The sequence below is a fragment of the Bufo gargarizans genome, chromosome 1 (genome assembly GCF_014858855.1).
Source record: "Bufo gargarizans isolate SCDJY-AF-19 chromosome 1, ASM1485885v1, whole genome shotgun sequence".
Taxonomy (NCBI): domain Eukaryota; kingdom Metazoa; phylum Chordata; class Amphibia; order Anura; family Bufonidae; genus Bufo; species Bufo gargarizans.
The window spans coordinates 560,811,665-560,835,717 of record NC_058080.1 but is presented as its reverse complement, the minus strand read 5'-3'; the positions used below and the strand labels follow the sequence as shown (position 1 = coordinate 560,835,717).

Sequence of the window (24,053 nt, the reverse complement as noted above, 5' to 3'; positions counted from 1 at the left end):
TGCATGACCGAGCAATAAACAGTGAAAATAGTGTAGTGCAGAATTGTAAAAAGTGGTCTGGTCATTAAGGGTGTTTAAGCTAGGGGGGCTGAGGTGGTTAAGACCGGCATAAAAAGACTTAGTAAATGTGCCCCATTAACTTTACTGGTACTTTAAAATGCTGAGGAATTTCTGCATGCAATTTCACAACAGAAAATCTTCAGAACATCCACTACCTGTAAACATACCCTAAGGGATCTTCTTACTTTTGTCCTTAAAGAGTAACTAAACTTTTAAACAACTTTATTTAAAAATGTTGGAAATGTCCTAAAAATAATTTTCGAATATACTTTGGTAATGGACTTTGCCAGTGTCGGACTGGGATCCCTAGGACTCACCAGTAAAATTCATTCTGCGGGCCCACTGCACAGATACATGCAAATATTACCTGCTCATACAGCCGCGGACAGCAGCAAGAGGGGTGCTGTCGGAGCACAATTCCTGTATGGTTTAAAGGCAGTAGGGCACATTTACCTTGTCCCTTGCCACCAGTTTTAATATGCAACTGTCTTCCCTACTAGGACTTGAAAACATTTTTTTTTTAGTTCTTTTTCTGCAGAGCTGTGGTATCTGATCCTATCATGTGTGATGGTGTCTGCTGAGCTGGCATTTTCATACAAAATATTGCTTTTTTTTCATTTGAAGATCATGGTAGTCCATATAATTGTCAACATTGCTATTCATGGTATTCCCTATTATACAAGTGTAGGATAAGTTTACACCCTAAAGGCGTTGTCCCACTAGTAAATATATTGTCTAGATAAAAGTTAAAAATGTTTGTTATTTCTTTCAATGTAGTGAAGATACCTGAGATTTACTTACATAGTACAGTGTCCCCTGGTGTTTACAGTGTATAGCCATATGCACTTCTATCTACTGAGTGCTGGTGGACATGCATGCTCAGTTACTGCTCCACAATCAGGTCTTAACATAGTAATCCTCTGCAGAGCAGTCAGTGTGAATTGCTTTCTGCCTCTGCAGTAGCATGGCTGTATAGCGGAGAAACCTCCTTTTGCAGGGAAAGTGAGAAAAGACTATATTGTCAGCTGCCAGAGGGGGAAGGAGACAAATATGGTACAGTCCAGAGCCTGCTAACAGCAGAACAAATTAATTACATAAAAGCAATAAATAAATAAAAATTATGCTAGATTACAGTTTAAGGCCTCATGCACACGACCGTTTTTTTTGCGGTCCGCAAAAACAGGTTCCGTAGTTCCGTGATCCGTGTCCGTTTTTCCTTCCGTGGGTCTTCCCTGATTTTTGGAGGATCCACGGACATGAAGGAAAAAGTCGTTTTGGTGTCCGCCTGGCCGTGCGGAGCCAAACGGATCCGTCCTGACTTACAATGCAAGTCAATGGGGACGGATCCGTTTGACGTTGACACAATATGGTGAAATTGCAAACGGATCCGTCCCCCATTGACTTTCAATGTAAAGTCAGGAGTCCCTATTATACCATCGGATCGGAGTTTTCTCCAATCCGATGGTATATTTTAACTTGAAGCGTCCCCATCACCATGGGAACGCCTCTATGTTAGACTATACCATCGGATTTGAGTTACATCGTGAAAATTCATATCTGACAGTATATTCTAACACAGAGGCGTTCCCATGGTGATGGGGACGCTTCAAGTTAGAATATACTACGAACTGTGTACATGACTGCCCCCGCACCTTAGGGGTTAATTGTGCGGATCACAGCCCCCTGTAAGAGATCAGGGGCTGCCAAGCAGCAGGGGGCAGACCCCCCTCCCTCCCCAGTTTGGATATCATTGGTGGCCCGTGTGCGCCCCCCCCCCCCTCTATTGTATTAATATTAATATCATTGGTGGCACAGTGTGTGGCCCCCCTTCCTCCTTCTATTGTATTATCATTGGTGGCACAGTGTGCGGCCCCCCCTCCCTCCCTCTATTGTATTAATATCATTGGTGGCACAGTGTGCGGCCTTCCCCCGGCCCCCCCTCCCTCCCTCTATTGTATTAATATCATTGGTGGCCAGTGTGCGGCCCCCCCGGCCCCCCTCCCTCCCTCTTATGTATTAATATCATTGGTGGCACAGTGTGCGGCCTCCCCTCTCCCCCCCCGATCATTGGTGGCAGTGGAGAGTTCCGATTGGAGTCCCAGTTTAATCGCTGGGGCTCCGATCGGTAACCATGGCAACCAGAACGCTAGGGAGGGAGGGAGGGGGGGCCAGGGGGGTCCGCACACTGTGCCACCAATGATAGTGCAATAAAGGGAGGGTGGGGGGGCACACTGGCCACCAATGATAATACAATAGAGGGAGGGAGGGGGGGCCGGGGGGGCCACACTGGCCACCAATGATATTAATACAATAGAGAAAGGGGGGGCCGGGGGGGCCGCACTGGCCACCAATGAAATTAAAACTGAGGAGGGAGGGGGGTCTGCCCCCTGCTGCCTGGCAGCCCCTGATCTCTTACACGAGGCTATGATACGCACAATTAACCCCTTCAGGTGCGGCACCTGAGGGGTTAATTGTGCTGATCCCAGCCCCCTGTAAGAGATCGGGTGCTGCCAGGCAGCAGGGGGCAGTCATGTACACAGTTCGCAGTATATTCTACCTAGAAGCGTCCCCATCACCATGGGAACGCCTCTGTGTTAGAATATACTGTCGGATCTGAGTTTTCACTAAGTGAAAACTCAGCTCTGAAAAAGCTTTTATGCAGACGGATCTTCGGATCCATCTGTATAAAAGTAACCTACGGCCACGGACGTTGAATGGGTCCGTGAACTGTTGTCCGTCAAAAAAATAGGACAGGTCATATTTTTTGGACGGACAGGATACACGGATCATGGAGGGGGATGAAAAACTGTGCATTTTCCGAGTTTTAAACAGACCCATTGAAAGTCAATGGGTCCGCAGAAAATCACGGAAAACGGAACAACGGCCACGGGTGCACACAACGGTCGTGTGCATGAGGCCTAAATCGGAGCCGAGCTGCAGTACACCAGCACTGCCACTACACAGCGGACAGGGCCTTCTACTTCCAGCTCCATCCACAGTTTTGTTTCAGACTCCAACGATCTGCTATTGACAACCTATCCTCAGGATTATTAATCAATATCTACAGCCTTCCAGAGATTTGGGTATGACAATTATTAGTGGGATATGGGAAGTGTTGTCAATGACTCCTTTTTGAAATATGTAAAGTATGTAGTCTTGTATTGCTGAGAGTGCTGTCATAATAAAGGGTCAGACAGCTAATTAGGGAGTTCTTAACTCCTTAGGCTGAGTTCACACGGGCGAGATTTCCGCGCGGGTGCAATGCAGTAGGTGAACGCATTGCACCTGCACTGAATCCTGACCCATTAATTTCAATGGGGCTGTGCACATGAGCATTTTTTTTCATGCATCACTTCTGCAATGCTTTAAAATCGCAGCATGTTCTATATTCTGCGTTTTTCACGCAGCCCTGGCTCCATAGAAGTGAATGGGGCTGCGTGAATAACGCATTGCATCTGCAAGCAAGTGCGGATGCAATGCGTTTTTCACTGATGGTTGCTAGGAGATGTTGTTTGTAAACCTTCAGTTTTTTATCACGCGCGTGAAAAACGCATCAAAACGCATTGCACCCGCGCGGAAAAAACTGAACAACTAAACGCAATTGCAGACAAAACTGACTGAACTTGCTTGCAAAATGGTGCGAGTTTAACTGAACGCACCCTGAACGCATCCGGACCTAATCTGTCACGCTCGTGTGAACTCAGCCTTAAGGACACAGCCTTATTTCACCTTAAGGACCATGCCATTTTTTGCAAATCTGACCAGTGTCACTTTAAGGCCACATTCACACGTCAGTATATTTTCTTTCCAGATTTACGTTCCGTTTTTTTGCGGATCGGTGTTCCGTTTTTTTGCAGATCCGTGTTCCGTTTTTTTTTTCAAAAGTGCATCCGCATCTTTTCCGTGCTTCCGTGTTTCCGCAAAAATCAGAAAAAGAAGGCGGAAAAGATGTTGCTAGGGTACCATAGAAAAAAAAAAAGGGATATAAAACTGAGCACATGGTGCTAGTACAGTCGCCATTTTATTGTGCTTTTGGTGTCGTTCAGAGCTGTGTAAGAAACCTCTGCTTGGCTGGCATAGTTTTCTACCGATTTCTCAGCGATCATCATGGCAGAAGACATGGATACCGTACTATTTAACTGGATTCTCTCTCAGCGATTCAGACGGCAGTCATCTATGCTGGATGAAGAACCGGGGAGGAAGAGGAGACGGCAGTGGGTCCATCCCATTGTTGCTCAGCGCCTTCAGAAAGGACAATTTCACAAGTTATACAACGATCTGCGACGTGACCCTATAAAGTTCAAAAGCTATTGCCGGATGTCCATGGAAGCATTCGATCATCTGCTGGTCTCTCTACATCCTGACCTTAATTTCCTGGACACCAGCATGAGGCGCTGCATATCTGCTGAAAAACGGTTGCTTGTCACCCTGAGGTAAGTGAATGTGTCATTTTTAAATACTATATATCAGTGATGGCGACCCTTTTAGAGATTGAGTGCCCAAAACCGCAACCCCAAAACCCGCTTATTTATCGTAAAGTGCCAACGTGGCAAGTTAACCTGAATCCTACAGTCCAATATAGTATATCTTTCATGTACATTCTCATGTAGTAGCTAAAATAGCCTGTCTACATTCAGTGTGCTGCCTGTGCTGTTCATGGTGCGTCCTGCGCTGATGAATGGCAGGAAAGGTCATATTGGCACACTCATACTTTTTCCAGGGTGTGGGTGCCCACATAGAGGGCTCCGAGTGCCGCCTCTGGCACCCATGCAATAGGTTCGCTACCACTGCTATATATTCAATATAAATATATTCTAATGAAAGTTTGCACTTAGGTTTCTTTCCTTTTTTGTATTTTTCAGATTCCTTGCTACTGGAAATTCTTTCGCTTCGTTGCATTTTGAGTTTCTGCTTGGAATCTCTACAATCTCTGGGATCATCTGTCATACCTGTACAGTTATATGGCAGCGTCTCAGGGAAGCGGTGATGCCCACCCCCAAGGCGGAAGATTGGCTACGTATCGCCGAGGGATTTTACTAATCTGCGCAGTTTCCTAACTGCATTGGGGCACTGGACGGTAAGCATATCCGTGTAAAGAAGCCGCCTCACTCAGGGTCCCGGTACTTCAATTACAAGCAATATTTTTCTGTAGTTCTGATGGCCCTTGTTGACAGTAACTACAGGTTTGTAATTGTGGATATCGGGGCCTATGGGAGCACTTCAGACAGCCGCATCTTTAGTGCTTCTAGAATGTGTGAACGGCTTCAGACAAACCAGCTTGCCCTGCCAGAGCCCAGTAGACTTCCCGGATCTGCAGGTCCGCCGGCTCCATTTGTGATCGTGGCAGACGAAGGATTTGCTGATGTGGCCCTTCCCTAGACGCGATCTGGATGACAGGAAGCGCATCTTCAACTATCGATTGACTCGCGCCCGTCGGTATGTGGAGTGCGCTTTCGGAATACTGTCCACTAAGTGGAGAGTATTCATGTCATCCATACAGATGAATCCGGACAATGCCACCCTGGTGATACAGGCTTGTGTACTGCTACACAACTTCACCAGGATCCACGATGCCTCAACAGATGCAGATTTGGGCCTAAATATGACATCTTCAGTCAGTTTAGACCTGAGCCGGCCTGGACGCCCTGGAACAGCTGGACTAGCTGTTCGGGAACTCTATGCCGACTACTTCTGCAGCCCTGAGGGGGCATTGTCGTGGCAGTTGGATGCCATCCGTGGAAGACGCTGATTTCAGCTGGAATCTGGTTGAAATTTTTGAAAATTTGAAATTCCTTAGTTTAGTTAGATCCCCTGTTGTTAGTTTAGATTAGGGACTCGCAAGATAATGAGGACCCTTGACTTGGGCTTGCGGGCTGAGGTATTGTGCCATATCTGAAATTTTTCTGAAAAAATGGTGTAAATACCTTCTAATACCTCATTTCTAATTATGTCTATTACATTTTTGGAACCAACGTTTAGATTTGTTCATGTCCTCACAGCTGAACACGAACATGTTCCATTTTTATTAATAAAATGGTATATGTATGCGTTCAGCTTTGACCAAGGACAACAACAGACGTAATCAGGGCCGCAATCCACAGATAAAATCCTTCTTTGCAGAAAAGGTAAGTATATTACATCATGATTTCATCCATGTAGACACTGCGATGTGAGAATTGGAGCATTTCATACTCCAATGCTCTAATTTGCACATCACTTTATCGGGCATGGCAATGGGTTCCTTATTTGGCCAATACATTGCCACTGATGGGCAGATGCTTCGACCAAGCACTGTGTTTGGTGATGTCAATAGCACTAATATGCGGACTTCTGCGCTGACATGGTCTGTTAAAAGGCTAGGGCTGTGCGAGTGCCAGCCCATTTGAGCTAGTGACATCATCAAAAACACTGCTTGCCAGAAGCATCTGCATAAACTTTTAAATTTTTTAAATAGTCTTTTCCATGCACTAACAAGCAAAGAGCAATGGAGAATATTTGAGCATTAAAAACCTCTGTTGCTCACGCAGGTTGAGCATGGATGAAAATATGGATCCAAATAGTATTGAGTTCAATAACAGTGATGCAGAACGGACGAATCACAGACTCATTCAAGTAGAATGGGTCTGGATCAGTCCCAACTGCAGAACTTCAGTTCTCTGTGTATTTGGGACCACAAAATGCGGTACCAAATGCATGGAACAGAAGCATCAACTTTGGTGTGCATGAGCCCATTTTTAATACAAATGACCGAAATTTATAATAGGTCATCAATATTAAATTCAAACTAAAATGAAATAAAATAAAACTTTATAGTGAAAAATAACATAGAGGTAAACTTTTTTTTTTAATAACAAAACAAACAAAAAAAATAATTTAAAGGTCATATAAATCCCTCATGAAAGGGCCTGGAGGATGGACCATAGGAGGATCAGGACGGTGACTTGAATCAGGATTGACCTGAAGCATGGCATTTCGGTCGTTCATTATATAGTCCATCAGATGATGTGGCTCCTGGGGGCCTGAAAAAAGGTCCATTAGCATTGCAATAGCCGAAACGCAACGTGTTTGCCGTTCTTCGAGCACACGGCGGAAGCAAGGAGCCAGCCCTTTTAATGTAATTTCTTCCTTCCCGTCAGACCGATTCCGGTTTAGATACTCCATCACCATCATATCTACTTGTTGGCGGAGATCTACACCGGAATCGGTATTGACTCTTCTAGCTCGTCTGCCAGAAGAACGGCAAACAGGTTCCTCTGCAGCTTCGTTGCTGGGAGGGATTTCAGGAACTTCAACATTTTCGGACGTTTGCTCTGCTGTGCTCAGAAGCTGAGAACATGAGGCTTCTTCTGTGTCTTCTGGTTGTTCCATCACCAGTGGTTGGTCCTCCACCATTGTTGAAGTTTGTGGCCTCTCAGCTACTTCTACCGATGGGGTCTGCGAACCTGAATTTTCACTTAAGTTGTCTACCGTTCTATAATAAAAAATAAAAAAATATAAATTACAAAAAATATACATATCGTACCGTTCTACAGTTAAAAATCTTTAAATGTGGTACCTTACACTGTAGCACATGTACCCTAAATGCCAGATAGAGGAATCACCCTGTGAGAAAAGCAGATGTCTCCTCCTCCCTGTTCCCATGCTAGGTATTTACATACAGGGCACATAAATATAATGGGGACTACTGCACCGCAACAGAGGATATAATTAAGATTCCTTACTACATGACATGTAGGGGACATGTGCTACTGTGTAAGGTACCACATTTTAATGAGTACAAACTGGTGAAAGGTGCACCCAAAAAATATATAACTTAAAAACTACTTACGGTCTTAACTCCATTATTTGCTTGAGAAATTGGAGCTGCCTTGTAAACATATATGGCTTCTTGCGTTTGGCTCCATCACCGCTCTTTTGGGAACTATTGAGTTCTCTCCGGAACTGATCCCGGCATGTGTACCACCTTTTTTTTATTTGGTCAACGGTAATAAAAAAAATATATATTTATTCATAAAATTGTGCAAAAAAAAATGTAAATGGACATTTATCACATGTACACACAATCTGTGTTTTTCTTGGACATATGGCGCACTCATGGAACAAGTCGTTACACACACATCTATGGAGCACGGTACATGTACACCCAGCCTGCCATGCTCTGAAGTACAGGAGCACATGGCATCATAGCAAGCAATGTCGCTATGCACTCCTTCACGCTAGTGCATGGCAGGCTGCGTATACACACACCATGCAACATGAATGTGTGTATTGGCAGGCTGGGTATACACGTGTGCATGGCAGGCTGCGTATACACACACCATGCAACATGAATGTGTGCATGGCAGGCTGCGTACACACACACCATGCAACATGAATGTGTGCATGGCAGGCTGCGTATATGTAGTGTCCCACTAGGTATGGGTGGGCACTACACAAGGGTGTCATGGTCTTACCTTCTTGCTGTTCTCCTTCGTTTGACATGTGCTGGCGGCCATCTTGGTTTCTGGGTTTCTTGTAGCCTCCCACCCTGCGGCTTCTCCTTCCCACTGGGAGGAGCTGGATGCCTAGCTCATATATATAGGAGGTCTGTGGCTTCAGTTCCTTGCTTGGTCCTCCTGTGTTCACATGCTTCTAAGACTGCTGCTGCTTCTGGTTCCTGATCCTGGCTTCGTCTGACTACCCTTCTGGTTCCTGATCCTGGCTTCGTCTGACTACCCTGCTGGTTCCTGATCCAGGCCTCGTCTGACTACCCTGCTGGTTCCTGATCCAGGCTTCGTCTGACTACCCTTCTGGTTCCTGACCTCTGGCCTCGCAAGACCCTGCTTCGGTTTAGCCATCCGTTTGGACTTTGCCTTACAGCTTTATTTTCAATAAAGCCTTCTTATTTCCACTTATCTCTTGTTGTACGTCTGGTTCATGGTTCCATGACATTAGGACCAAGCCATGAATTCTGACGGTACAGGGCCATCCTCGCTACCTACGCTGGTTGCCAGACTTGATCAGCAGGATCACCTGTTGGGTCGGTTCGCTGTGGCGTTGCAAACCCTGCTTGAACGCACGGCTCATTTAGCTTCCGTTGCCGATGGGTCGGTTGTCGCTCCTGGGCCCGCTCCTACTGCCGCTCCGGTTGTTGCGCCAGAGTCTACCCCGACACCTGTTGCTGCGCCTGCAGTGTTTCGGGGTATGACCGGTTCTGCCCCCCTTCCACAGCGCTTTGGGGGAGAGCCAACTCAGTGCCGAGGTTTCCTTAACCAGGTGGGCATTTATTTCGAGTTGCTGCCACATGCCTTTCCTACCGAGAGATCAAAGGTGGGCTTCTTGATCTCGCTGCTCTCGGACAAGGCCTTGGCCTGGGCCAGCCCTTTATGGGAGAACAACAATCCGGTGGTTGCCGAGTTTTCCGGTTTTGTTGCTTCTCTTCGGAAGGTATTCGATGTGCCGGCTCGTGCTGCCTCTGCTGCGAAGCTCCTTATGTCCATCAGACAGGGTTCACGATCCGTAGCTGAATACGCCATTGAGTTTCGTACCCTGGCAGCAGAGGTGGGCTGGAATAATGAGGCTCTGGTCGCTGCTTTCTCTCATGGTCTCTCGGATGCCTTGAAGGATGAGGTTGCAGCTAAGGACCTACCAGTGGAGCTCGAGTCTCTTATTTCTTTCCTGATTTTGATTGACACCAGACTCAGGGAGAGACCTTCCTTTAAGGAGAGCCTGCGGAGGTCTTCTAACAGATTGGCGCCTACGTTTGCTGTCCCACCCGTGCCTCCCTCTCCTCCCACGCCTCCTGGGGATGACTTGTCTGGGGGTGAACCCATGCAGCTGGGGTTTGCTCGCCTGTCCGAGGGGGAGAGGGTACTCCGGAGACGCGAGGGCCGATGCATGTACTGTGGTCTCGGTGGGCATTTTCGGTTGGCATGCCCGAACCGTCCGGGAAACGCTCGCACCTGAGATCCTGTCGGGGGCAGATCTTGGGTGGAGTCTCCTCGTCCCCGGTTTCCCGTGTTGACAAACCACTGATTACTGTTGTCCTCTCCTGGGTCGGGGGCTCGGTGACGACCCAGGCGTTGGTGGACTCTGGTGCTGGTGGTTTGTTCATTGATAGTGTGTTCGCTGCCGCCAATTCCATTCCTCTGCAGCCTCGAGGTTCCCCACTGGCTCTTGAGGCGATAGACGGCAGACCCCTTCTGCCGCCACACGTGACTCAGGAGACCCTTCCAGTGGGGATGGCCATTGGTGCCATTCACAGAGAGTCGGTCTGTCTCCAGGTTATTTCGTCTCCACACTACTCGGTGGTCTTGGGGTACCCCTGGCTCCAGAAGCATAATCCGACTTTCGATTGGAGATCGGCCGATATCCTCTCGTGGTCACCGCAGTGTGGGGCTAGTTGCATCCATGGGCCTGTCAAGTTGCTGTGTACTTCCTCGGACTCTCTGTTGCCTCCTGAATACGAGGAGTACCGGGATGTATTCGATAAGGTGCGTGCGGTTGCCCTACCTCCGCACCGCCCATACGATTGTGCCATAGAGTTACAATCTGGTGCCGTTCCTCCTCGTGGCAAAGTCTATCCACTGTCGGTAGCGGAGAATGAGGCCATGGAGGAGTACGTGAGGGAGGCGCTTTCACGCGGACACATTCGCAAATCCTCGTCCCCGGCAGGGGCTGGATTTTTCTTTGTGAAAAAGAGGGGCGGTAAATTGAGGCCTTGCATCGATTACAGGGGTCTCAATCGCATCACGATCAAGAACGCTTACCCGATACCCTTGATTTCCGAGCTGTTCGATCGCCTCAAAGGGGCCACGGTCTTTACCAAACTCGACCTGAGGGCGGCATATAACCTGGTAAGGATCAAGGCGGGCGATGAGTGGAAGACCGCGTTTAACACCAGGACCGGTCATTATGAATCCTTGGTTATGCCCTTTGGGTTGTGCAATGCGCCCGCAGTCTTCCAGGAATTCATCAACGATGTTTTCCGTGACCTGTTGCAGCAGTGTGTGGTGGTCTATTTGGATGACATCTTGGTATATTCTGAATCCATGGAGGCCCACATTCTGGATGTCAGACGAGTGTTGCAACGGTTACGAGAGAACAAGCTGTTCGGTAAGCTTGAGAAATGCGAATTTCACCGATCCCAGGTAACCTTCTTAGGTTACATCATTTCCGCTGAGGGGTTCTCCATGGATCCTGAGAAGGTTTCGGCTGTCTTACAGTGGCCCCAGCCCAGTGGTCTTCGTGCCCTGCAGCGCTTTTTGGGCTTCGCCAATTATTATCGGAAGTTCATCAGGGACTTTTCCATGCTAGCCAAGCCTCTCACGGATCTGACCAGGAAGGGCAGTAATCCCCAGGTCTGGCCGCTCTAGGCCATCCGAGCTTTTGAGGCTCTAAAGTCCGCCTTTGTGTCGGCTCCGATTCTGTCGCATCCCAACCCTGGGTTGCCTTTTGTCCTCGAGGTGGACGCGTCTGAGACGGGAGTAGGCGCCCTTCTGTCTCAGCGTAGAACACCAGAGGGTCCTCTGCTTCCTTGTGGGTTTTACTCCCGGAAACTGTCTTCCGCGGAGTGCAACTATCAGATTGGTGACAGGGAGCTATTGGCCATCGTGCAGCCCCTTAAAGAATGGAGGCACTTGCTCGAGGGCTCGGTGGTTCCGGTTCTCATCCTGACGGACCACAAGAATCTGACCTACCTCTCTGAGGCCAAGAGATTGACACCACATCAGGCCAGATGGGCTCTGTTCTTGTCACGTTTTAATTACGTGGTCTCCTACCTACCCGGTTCCAAGAACATCAGAGCGGATGCCTTATCACGGCAGTACTCCGAGCTGTCCGGGGAGGAGTCGATTCCGACTTCGGTCATACCTCCGAATCAGATCCTGGCCGCCATTCGCACCAGCCTGACCTCTCCCCTGGGTGAGCAGATTTTGGCGGCTCAATCTGGTGCTCCCTCTGGGAGACCCAACGGCAGATGTTTTGTGCCTGAGGAGTTGCGCACTCGGTTGTTGCGAACCTATCATAACTCCAAGGCCGCGGGGCATCCTGGAAAGAATCAGCTGTCCTGGGCTGTTTCACGTCTGTTCTGGTGGCCTTCTCTACGTTCCGACATCGCCGCATACGTAGCGGCATGCTCCGTTTGTGCCCAGAGTAAGTCCCCTCGGCACCTTCCGTTGGGCCTTTTGCAACCCATAGCCACCGGGGAGCGTCCATGGTCACACCTGGGGATGGATTTCATTGTGGACCTCCCTGCATCCCGAGGCCATACGGTCATTCTCATGATTGTGGATCGGTTTTCCAAAATGTGCCACTGTGTTCCTCTCAAGAAGTTACCCTCTGCACAAGAGTTGGCCACGATTTTTGCCAGGGAGGTCTTCCGGTTGCACGGTTTGCCCAAGGAGATTGTGTCGGATCGGGGGAGTCAGTTTGTGTCCAGGTTCTGGCGCGCCTTTTGCTCCCAGTTGGGGATTCATCTCTCTTTCTCCTCGGCCTACCACCCTCAGTCCAATGGGGCCGCAGAGCGATCCAATCAGGCCTTGGAGCAATTCCTTCGTTGCTATGTCTCCGATCACCAAGACAATTGGGTTGACCTCCTGCCTTGGGCTGAGTTTGCCAGGAACACGGCGGTGAACTCTTCCTCTGGGACGTCTCCCTTCATGGCCAATTATGGGTTCCAACCTGCCGTGTTACCGGAGGTATTCTCTCCCCAGGATATTCCGGCTGTGGAGGATCACCTTTCCGTCCTACGTGCTTCTTGGGTACAGATCCAGAGGTCCCTTGAGGTCTCTGCGCAGCGCCAGAGACTCCAGGCTGATCGCAGACGAGCGCCCGCTCCTTCCTACCAGGTCGGAGACCGCGTATGGTTGTCCACCCGCAACCTCAACCTTCGAGTGCCCACTCCCAAGCTGGCGCCTCGCTTTGTTGGTCCCTTCCGAGTGCTTCGCAGGGTAAACCCGGTAGCCTATGCCCTTGCGCTTCCTCCTGGCATGCGGATCTCCAACGTGTTTCATGTCTCCCTGTTGAAGCCACTGGTGTGTAATCGTTTCACTTCCTCGGTTCCTCGGCCTCGTCCGGTCCAAGTGGGCAATCGTGAGGAGTATGAGGTGAGCAATATCCTGGACTCACGCCTGGTCCGCGGTCGGGTGCAGTTTTTGGTCCATTGGCGTGGTTATGGTCCAGAGGAGCGTTCCTGGGTTCCCTCCGCAGATGTCCATGCTCCTGCCTTGCTCCGAGCCTTCCACGCACGCTTCCCTTAGAAACCGTTCTTTACTCCGCGGAGGAGGGGCCCTTGAGGGGGAGGTACTGTCATGGTCTTACCTTCTTGCTGTTCTCCTTCGTTTGACATGTGCTGGCGGCCATCTTGGTTTCTGGGTTTCTTGTAGCCTCCCACCCTGCGGCTTCTCCTTCCCACTGGGAGGAGCTGGATGCCTAGCTCATATATATAGGAGGTCTGTGGCTTCAGTTCCTTGCTTGGTCCTCCTGTGTTCACATGCTTCTAAGACTGCTGCTGCTTCTGGTTCCTGATCCTGGCTTCGTCTGACTACCCTTCTGGTTCCTGATCCTGGCTTCGTCTGACTACCCTGCTGGTTCCTGATCCAGGCCTCGTCTGACTACCCTGCTGGTTCCTGATCCAGGCTTCGTCTGACTACCCTTCTGGTTCCTGACCTCTGGCCTCGCAAGACCCTGCTTCGGTTTAGCCATCCGTTTGGACTTTGCCTTACAGCTTTATTTTCAATAAAGCCTTCTTATTTCCACTTATCTCTTGTTGTACGTCTGGTTCATGGTTCCATGACAAAGGGTCAATTGGTGTGCGCGTTACTCCTACTCACAAGGAACAGAAATGTCATATTTAATTCTGCATTTAATGTATGTTTTAATGTGTTGTTATATGCAATGTACCCCTGTCTAATGCAGCAGCAGGCCTAGTTGGGTGTAGTTAGACATCCCAGACACTAGAGGGAGATAGGGAGCCCCTAGTATAAATGTCCAGGCCCAGACAGGGGGAGGGAGTGCAGAGTCAGGAGTCTGAGAGGACAGAGGTTAAGAAGCCTGCTCCTGACATGCAGCTGGATAGCCCTGGCTGCTAATGATGTCCAGGAGGCTGTTGAGAAGCTCCAGCCTGCCTGAGAACAAGAGAGCCTAAGTTAGCTCTGAAGATACCCCAGTTGCAGGATTCAACCTCCTGGGAGAAACCGACAGTTATCCACCTGATAGGAGGAGGCGACCCAGGGTAAGCAAAGTGACCCTGATAGGCAGAGGAACTTAGGAACCATAGCAAGTAGTATAATACCTGAGGAAGAAAGTAACCAAGGATATAAGCCACCCTTTTAGGCATCCGGGCCTTGGGAGATATAAAGCCAGAGCAGGAGTTCTATAAAGGACAGTGTACAGTGATTCTGTGGAAGGTACAACCTGCTGCTGAGTGCTTGTGGAATTTACCCTCAGTGTAACTTGCATGACTATTGCCTGCCATACGTGTGAATAAGCCCCTTTTTGTGGAACTGTAATAATCTAAAGACTGTACTACTCCCTGCTGTACAAAGTTGGATTGTCCAGTAAAGTTTACGTTTGGTTCACTGCATACTTGTGTACCTTCATCATTCCAACCACCAACCGGCGTGCCACCGTCCAAAGGCACTGGCGTCACGAATACCACAGGGACCTTGCCCCAGGCACACAAAATACCTGTAACATCCAGGGCACCTCAACTACCATCAGGCCTGGTCCCTATCTACAGAGCGTGCCCCAGAGGAACTGTGTCTACCTCTTCTTCACTGCCACGCGCCTGCCCAGGGTTCCGCAAATATAGTGAGTACCCTCGATTGCCCATAACTGTGACCTCACTTCGTCATACCCTGCAGGTCTGGCGTGTTGCATATACACACACCATGCAACATGAATGTGTGCATGGCAGGCTGCGTATACACACACCATGCAACATGAATGTGTGCATGGCAGGCTGCGTATACACACACCATGCAACATGAATGTGTGTATTGGCAGGCTGGGTATACACATGTGTGCATGGCAGGCTACGTATACACACACCATGCAACATGAATGTGTGTATTAAACAATATTAAAGACGCATAACTTTAAAGTAAAGTATTTACTCACGCATTTTAATTTGCTTTTCTTTTGATGCGGAGGTCCATGCAGTGGACAGCAACTTTACACACACTTCATTCCATGAACGATCTTTGATGGTCCGTTCGTGGTATATTTCACTCCTGGAGTCCCACAGGGCTGGCCTGTCTTGTATCAGGACTATCATTTTTTTAACTTCAAAATTGCACATATTGTCGGCAGATATATGTGCTGGTCGGCTCTGAAGATGAATCCTCTCTTCCTGCCACCTGTCTCCCTGGAGATCAAGGTCACATGGGGCAGGATTCTTTTTCTCTTTCCTGCAGATCCGCAATTCAGGATCCACAATTGCGGATGACATTTGACATCTTTCCGCATGTCATCCGTTTTTTTGCGGACCCATTCACTTCAATGGGGCGACGGTCCGCAATTTGCGGACAAAAGTAGGACATGTGGTACTTATTTGACGGATCCGCATTGCGGAACGGTACGGAATTGCGGATGCGGACAGCATACTGAATTCTGTCCGCATCTTTTGCAGACCCATTGAAATGAATGGGTCCGCATATATTCCGCATCTTTTCCGCATTTTTGCGGAAAGGATGCGGAAAAAAAATGCGGACGTGTGAATGGAGCCTAAGTGGTGATAACTTTAAAACGCTTTGACTTATCCAGGCCATTCTGAGATAGTTTTTTCGTCACATATTGTACTTCATGACACTGGTAAAATGAAGTAAAAAAAATCATTTTTATTTATAAAAAAAATACCAAATTTAGCAAAAATTTGCAAAAAAAAAAGCTAATTTCCAAGTTTCAATTTCTCTACTTCTATAATACATAGTAATACCTCCAAACATAGTTATTACTTTACATTCCCCATATGTCTACTTCATGTTTGCATCATTTTGGGAATTATATTTTATATTTTGGGGATGTTACAAGGCTTAGAAGTTTGGAAGCAAATCTTGAAATTTTTCAGACATTTTCAAAAACACAATTAGGGACCAGTTCAGGTCTGAAGTCACTTTGTGAGGCTTATATAATAGAAACCACCCCAAAATGACCCCATTCTATAAACTACACCCCTCAAGGTATTCAAAACTAATTTTACAAACGTTGTTAACCCTTAAGGTGTTGCACAAGAGTTATTGGCAAATGGGGATGAAATTTGAAAATTTATTTTTTTTGCCTAATTTTCCATTTTAACCCATTTTTTCCACTAACAAAGCAAGGGTTAACAGCCAAACAAGACTGTACCTTTATTGCCCTGACTCTGCCGTTTACAGAAACACCCCATATGTAGCCGTACACTACTGTACGGCCACACAGCGGGGCGTAGAGTGAAAGGTGCGACGTTTGGTTTTTGGAGGGCTGATTTTTATGGACCGGTTTATTTACACCGTGTCCTGTTTCAACCCCCCTGATGCACCCTTGGAGTAAAAACTCCCTAAAAGTGACCCCATTTTGGAAACTACGGGATAAGGTGGCGGTTTTGTTGGGATTATTTTTAGGGTACATATGATTTTTGGTTGCTCTATATTACATTTTTGTGAGGCAAGGTTACCAAAAATTGAAATTCTAAAATTTCATCTCCATTTGCCATTAACTGTTAAGGAACACCTAAAGGGTTAATAAAGTTTGTAAAATCAGTTTTAAATACCTTGAGGGGTGTAGTTTCTTAGATGGGTCACTTTTGTGGAGTTTTTACTCTAGGGGGGCATCAGGGGGGCTTCAAAAGGGACATGGTGTCAATAAAAAAGGCCATCAAAATCGGCCTTCCAGAAACCATGTCGGTCCTTTCCTTTTGCGGCCTCCCTTTTACTGATACAGCAGTTTACGACCACAAATGTGGCGTTTCTGTAAACTGCAATATCAGTGTAATAAATATTAAGTTTTGTTTGGTTGTTAACCCTTGCTTTGTTACCGGAAAAAAACTGATTGAAATGGAAAAGTGCCAAAAATAGCTGTTTTGGCACCGTTTTTTTTTAGTTTTTGTTTTTTACTGTGTTAATCTGGGGGGTTAGGTCATGGGGTATTTTTATAAAGGAGATTCTTATGGACGTGGCGATACCTAATAAGTCTACCTTTTTTTACAATTATTTAGATTTTAGACTATATTATCCTTTTTGATACAAAAAATGTTTTTGTATCTCTAAAGTCTAAGAGTAATTTTTTTACCTGTGTGAAGTTGGCACCCCATGTTCTTAAATTTAAAAAAGAAATACACCATTCGTTTGTGCTGCGTTTGTGCTGGTTTGTGCCGCAAAAATGAACGTTTGTGCCGGTTCGGTTCCTGAGATATTGCGCGTTAGATTTTTATGAAGCCCCGCCCATTTTCCATCCCATGTTCTTAAATTTCAAAAAGAAATACACCATTCGTTTGTGCTGCGTTTGTGCTGGTTTGTGCTGTAAAAATGAACGTTTGCGCCGCTTTGGTTTCCGAGATATTGCACGCTTGATTTGCTGAAACCCCGCCCACTTTCCACCCCATGTTCTTAAATTTCAAAAAGAAATACACCATTCGTTTGTGCTGCATTTGTACTGGTTTGTGCCGCAAAAACTAACGTTTGCGCCGCTTTGGTTTCCGAGATATTGCGCTCGATTTGCTGAAACCACGCCCATTTTCCACCCCATGTTCTTAAATTTCAAAAATAAATACACCATTCGTTTGTGCTGCGTTTGTGCTGGTTTTTGCCGCAAAAATGAACGTTTGCGCCGCTTTGGTTTCCGAGATATTGCGCGCTTGATTTGCTGAAACCCCGCCCACTTTCCACCCCATGTTTTTAAATTTCAAAACGAAATACACCATTCGTTTGTGCTGCGTTTGTGCTGGTTTGTGCTGCAAAAATGAACGTTTGCGCCGCTTTGGTTTCCGAGATATTGCGCGCTTGATTTGCTGAAACCCCGCCCACTTTCCACCCCATGTTTTTAAATTTCAAAAAGAAATACACCATTCGTTTGTGCTGCGTTTGTGCTGGATTGTGCTGCAAAAATAAACGTTTGCGCCGCTTTGGTTTCCGAGATATTGCGCTTGATTTGATGAAACCCCTCCCACTTTCCACCCCATGTTTTTAACCCTGACTCTAGACCCCCCAGGTGTGCTGCAGCTTGCCCCCCCCACAACTTTTTTTGGGGCACAAGCATATTATATTTTTTTTTCTGCGTACGCTGACTGTGGCCGGGACTCTTAGCGTCCGGCCACTGTTAGCGCATCACACACCCCACCGCTGATCAACTTCGGACGGTTGATCAGCGAGTTTGAATAAATAAAAAAAATCAAATTTTTGGGCCTTTTTTTATTTTTTTGTCTGTTAGGTTTAGGGTAAGTTCCCGAACACCCGTCCCCCCACACACACGCACACCAAATAAAGTTTATCACACACACACTCCCCTATGGCCTGCCGGATGTTCTAGGCGGCATATGCCCAGCTTGCCTCCGAGTCCAAGAGCCCCATTGAGGACGAGGATGACCCCACTTTCCTTTTGTCATCCGCGTCCTCCTCATCATCTAGCGATGATGATGAGACCCCAAAGCGGCGGAGACGCCGCCAGGTGGAGCAAGGAGACCGCCATGCTAGGGACCCTGTGGCCCACACTAGTACGAGAAGCTCTGGGGCTCGTACTAGTTTTCCGGCCCACCAGTTAAGTCCACCGGAGCCCCCTACCGGTGAACTTGTCTGGTATACCCCAGAGCATTTTGAGCCCGTGATTCCTGATTTTGTAGGCCAACCAGGAATCCAGATTTCCACATGGGCTTCACTGAATGCGACTACTTTAGTCTTTTTTTCAGTGACCCCTTTGTCAATCTGATGTTGGAGCAGACGAACCTGTACGCCCCACAGTTCATTGCTCAACACCCGGGCTCCTTTTTGGCTAGGCCCGGTGACTGGACTCCGATCTGTGCAGCCAAGATGAGGACGTTTTGGGGCCTCGTGCTGCATGTGGGCCTAGTCAAGAAACCTAGTGTCAGGCATTACTGGAGTGGGGACGTCCTCTACCAGACCCCACTTTACAATTATGCAGATAATGCAGCATGTCCCCCCCAAGGTGATCCTGCCTATGACCACCTGTACAAAATCAGGCCGGTCATCGATCACTTTGGGGCCAAATTTGTGCAGGTCTATGTACCTGGAAGGGAAGTCGCGGTAGATGAGTCTCTCATTGCTTTCAAGGGGAGACTCATTATCCGCCAGTATGTTCCCTCTAAGCGGGGGGGGGGATGGCGTGAAGCTGTACAAACTTTGTGAGAGTACCTCAGGGTGCACTTACAAGTTTTGTCTGTACGAGGGGCGAGATTCCCGTATTCAACCCCCAGAATGTTCCCCCACTCTGGGTGTTAGCGGGAAACTTGTATGGGACCTTATGCACCCACTGCTAGATAAGGGTTACCACCTGTACGTGGATAACTTTTATACTAGTATCCCCTTGTTCCAGTCTCTCGCCGCCAGATCCACGTTCGCTTGTGGGACCGTGCGGAAAAATCAACGCAGCCTCCCTACCCACCCCTTCCAGGTACCTATCCCCAGGGGTGCGACCCGTGCCCTTACCAGTGGAAACCTGTTTCTGGTCAGATATAAGGACAAGAGGGATGTCCTTGTACTGTCCACAATTCACGGTAACAGCATCACCCCTGTCCCTGTGCGAGGTACCGCGGCAACGGTCCTCAAGCCCGATTGCATCGTCGACTACAATCGATATATGGGAGGAGTTGATCTCCCTGATCAAGTCCTCGAGCCATATAACGCCATGCGCAAAACCCGAGCATGGTACAAAAAAGCTGCGGTCTACTTGGTGCAGGTTGCCTTGTACAACTCTTTTGTGCTGTCCCGGAGCGCTGGCAACACAGGGACATTCCTCCAGTTCTATGAGGCAGTCCTCAAGGCCCTGATCTTTTCTGACCGGGAAAGAGCAGGCCAGAGTACCTCGGGAACTGGAGGCGCTCGGATCGTCCCTGGCCAACACTTTACAGGTGTGGTCCCCCATACTGGAAAGAAGGGCGGACCCAAAAAAGGTGCAGAGTGTGTGGCAGGAGGGGGATACGGAAGGACACCACTACTCAGTGTGACATGTGCCCCGATCATCCGGGCCTCTGCATTATTGGTTGCTTCAGGGAGTACCACACTTCCATGGAGTACTAAATTTATGTTCCCCTTCCCCATTTTAGCCACTGACAATCGGATATAAAACTATGGGGATACTGGTATAAAAGTTATCCACGTACAGGTGGTAACCCTTATCTAGCAGTGGGTGCATAAGGTCCCACACAAGTTTCCCGCTAACACCCAGAGTGGGGGAACATTCTGGGGGTTGAATACGGGAATCTCGCCCCTCGTACAGACAAAACTTGTAAGTGCACCCTGAGGTACTCTCACAAAGTTTGTACAGCTTCACGCCATCCCCTCCCCCCCCCCCCCCCGCTTAGAGGGAACATACTGGCGGATAATGAGTCTCCCCTTGAAAGCAATGAGAGACTCATCTACCGCGACTTCCCTTCCAGGTGCATAGACCTGCACAAATTTGGCCCCAAAGTGATCGATGACCGGCCTGATTTTGTACAGGTGGTCATAGGCAGGATCACCTTGGGGGGGACATGCTGCATTATCTGCATAATTGTAAAGTGGGGTCTGGTAGAGGACGTCCCCACTCCAGTAATGCCTGACACTAGGTTTCTTGACTAGGCCCACATGCAGCACGAGGCCCCAAAACGTCCTCATCTTGGCTGCACAGACCAGAGTCCAGCCACCGGGCCTAGCCAAAAAGGAGCCCGGGTGTTGAGCAATGAACTGTGGGGCGTACAGGTTCGTCTGCTCCAACATCAGATTGACAAAGGGGTCACTGAAAAAAAGACTAAAGTAGTCGCATTCAGTGAATCCCATGTGGAAATCTGGATTCCTGGTTGGCCTACAAAATCAGGAATCACGGGCTCAAAACGCTCTGGGGTATACCAGACAAGTTCACCGGTAGGGGGCTCCGGTGGACTTAACTGGTGGGCCGGAAAACTAGTACGAGCCCCAGAGCTTCTCGTACTAGTGTGGGCCACAGGGTCCCTAGCATGGCGGTCTCCTTGCTCCACCTGGCGGCGTCTCCGCCGCTTTGGGGTCTCATCATCATCGCTAGATGATGAGGAGGACGCGGATGACAAAAGGAAAGTGGGGTCATCCTCGTCCTCACTGGGGCTCTTGGACTCGGAGGCAAGCTGGGCATATGCCGCCTAGAACATCCGGCGGGCCATAGGGGAGTGTGTGTGTGTGTGTGTGATAAACTTTATTTGGTGTGCGTGTGTGTGGGGGGACGGGTGTTCGGGAACTTACCCTAAACCTAACAGACAAAAAAATAAAAAAAGGCCCAAAAATTTGATTTTTTTTTTAATTCAAACTCGCTGATCAACCGTCCGAAGTTGATCAGCGGTGGGGTGTGTGATGCGCTAACAGTGGCCGGACGCTAAGAGTCCCGGCCACAGTCAGCGTACGCAGAAAAAAAATATATAATATGCTTGTGCCCCAAAAAAAGTTGTGGGGGGGGCAAGCTGCAGCACACCTGGGGGGTCTAGAGTCAGGGTTAAAAACATGGGGTGGAAAGTGGGAGGGGTTTCATCAAATCAAGCGCAATATCTCGGAAACCAAAGCGGCGCAAACGTTTATTTTTGCAGCACAATCCAGCACAAACGCAGCACAAACGAATGGTGTATTTCTTTTTGAAATGTAAAAACATGGGGTGGAAAGTGGGCGGGGTTTCAGCAAATCGAGCGCAATATCTCGGAAACCAAAGCGGCGCAAACGTTAGTTTTTGCGGCACAAACCAGCACAAACGCAGCACAAACAAATGGTTTATTTCTTTTTGAAATTTAAAAACATGGGGTGGAAAGTGGGCGGGGTTTCAGCAAATCAAGTGCGCAATATCTCGGAAACCAAAGCGGCGCAAACGTTCATTTTTGCAGCACAAACCAGCACAAACGCAGCACAAACGAATGGTGTATTTCTTTTTTAAATTTAAGAACATGGGGTGGAAAGTGGGCGGGGTTTCAGCAAATCAAGTGCGCAATATCTCGGAAACCAAAGCGGCGCAAACGTTCATTTTTACAGCACAAACCAGCACAAACGCAGCACAAACGAATGGTGTATTTATTTTTGAAATTTAAGAACATGGGGTGGAAAATGGGCGGGGTTTCAGAAAATCAAGTGCGCAATATCTCGGAAACCAAAGCGGCGCAAACGTTCATTTTTGCAGCACAAACCAGCACAAACGCAGCACAAACGAATGGTGTATTTATTTTTGAAATTTAAGAACATGGGGTGGAAAATGGGCGGGGTTTCAGAAAATCAAGTGCGCAATATCTCGGAAACCAAAGCGGCGCAAACGTTCATTTTTGCAGCACAAACCAGCACAAACGCAGCACAAACGAATGGTGTATTTATTTTTGAAATTTAAGAACATGGGGTGGAAAATGGGCGGGGTTTCAGAAAATCAAGTGCGCAATATCTCGGAAACCAAAGCGGCGCAAACGTTCATTTTTGCGGCACAAACCAGCACAAACGCAGCACAAACGAATGGTGTATTTCTTTTTTAAATTTAAGAACATGGGGTGCCAACTTCACACAGGTCATTTTTTTGTAGTTTTTTAGCCAATTATGTTATGTAGGGCCTCATTTTTTGCAGGATGAGAGGACGGTTTTATTTGCACTATTTGGGGGCTATAGGATATTTTGATCGCTTGCTATTCAAATTTTTGTTGGGTAAGGTGCCCAAAAAGTTATTTTTTTGCACCGTGTTAATCTGGGGGGTTAGGTCATGGGATATTTTTATAGAGGAGATTATTACCGACGCAGCGATACCTAATTTGTATACTTTTTTTTTTATTATTTTAGTTTTTTTGGGTGTCTAAAGTCTGAGAACCAGTTTTTTTTATCCGATGTCAGTGCTAAATTTAGTACTCCATGGAAGTGTGGTACTCCCTGAAGCAACCGTCAATGCAGAGGCCCGGATGATCGGGGCACGTGTCGCACTAAGTAGTGGTGTCCTTCCGTATCCCCCTCCTGCGACACACTCTGCACTTTTTTTGAGTTCGTCCCTTCTTTCCAGTATGGGGGACCACACCTGGAAAGGGTTGGCAAGGGACGATCCGGGCGCCTCCAGTTCCCGAGGTACTCCGGCCTGCTCTTTCCTGGTCCGAAAAGATCAGGGCCTTGAGGACTGCCTCATAGAATTAGCGCTTCAGGATAGTACAAAAGCGTTGTACAAGGCAACCTGTACCAAGTAGACCGCAACTTTTTTGTACCATGCCCGGGTTTTGTGCATGGCGTTATATGGCTTGAGGACTTGATCAGAGAGATCAACTCCTCCCATATAACGACTGTAGTCGACGATACAATCGGGCTTGAGGACCGTTGCCGTGGTACCTCGCACAGGGACAGGGGTGATGCCGTTACCATGAATTGTGGACAGTACAAGGACATCCCTCTTGTCCTTACTGTATATCTGACCAGCAACAGGTTTCCAGTGGTAAGGGCACGGGTCGCACCCCTGGGGATAGGTACCTGGAGGGGGTGGGCATGGAGGCCGCGTTGATTTTTCCGCACGGTCCCACAAGTGGACGTGGATCTGGCGGCAAGGGACTGGAACAAGGGGATACTAGTATAAAAGTTATCCACGTAAAGGTGGTAACCCTTATCTAGCAGTGGGTACATAAGGTCCCACACAAGTTTCCCGCTAACACCCAGAGTGGGGGGACATTCTGGGGGTTGAATACGGGAATCTCGCCCCTCGTATATACGAAACTTGTAAGTGTACCCTGAGGTACTCTCACAAAGTTTGTATAGCTTCACGCCATACCTTGCCCGCTTGGAGGGAACATACTGGAGGAAAATGAGTCTCCCATTGAATGCAATGAGAGACTCATCAACCGCGACCTCCCTTCCAGGTACATA

General features: G+C 48.1%; 1 protein-coding gene across 1 annotated transcript; it reads right to left on the bottom strand.

Moving 5' to 3' along the window:
- Nucleotides 1-6,933: 6,933 nt before the first annotated feature.
- Nucleotides 6,934-8,035, bottom strand: LOC122928737. The gene is made up of 2 exons (XM_044281900.1): nucleotides 7,889-8,035; nucleotides 6,934-7,531 (listed from the first exon to the last, which is right to left on the bottom strand). The coding sequence occupies exons 1-2, from the start codon at nucleotides 7,936-7,938 to the stop codon at nucleotides 6,934-6,936; spliced, it is 648 nt and encodes a 215-aa protein (XP_044137835.1). The 5' UTR covers nucleotides 7,939-8,035.
- Nucleotides 8,036-24,053: the final 16,018 nt, after the last annotated feature.

Coding starts and splice junctions, on each gene's coding strand:
- LOC122928737 (XM_044281900.1), bottom strand. CDS start 7,938: ATGTTTACAAGGCAGCTCCAATTTCTCAAGCAAATAATGGAGTTAAGA. Junction 7,532..7,888: donor CAAATAATGGAGTTAAGACC/GTAAGTAGTTTT, acceptor TTTTTATTATAG/AACGGTAGACAACTTAAGTG.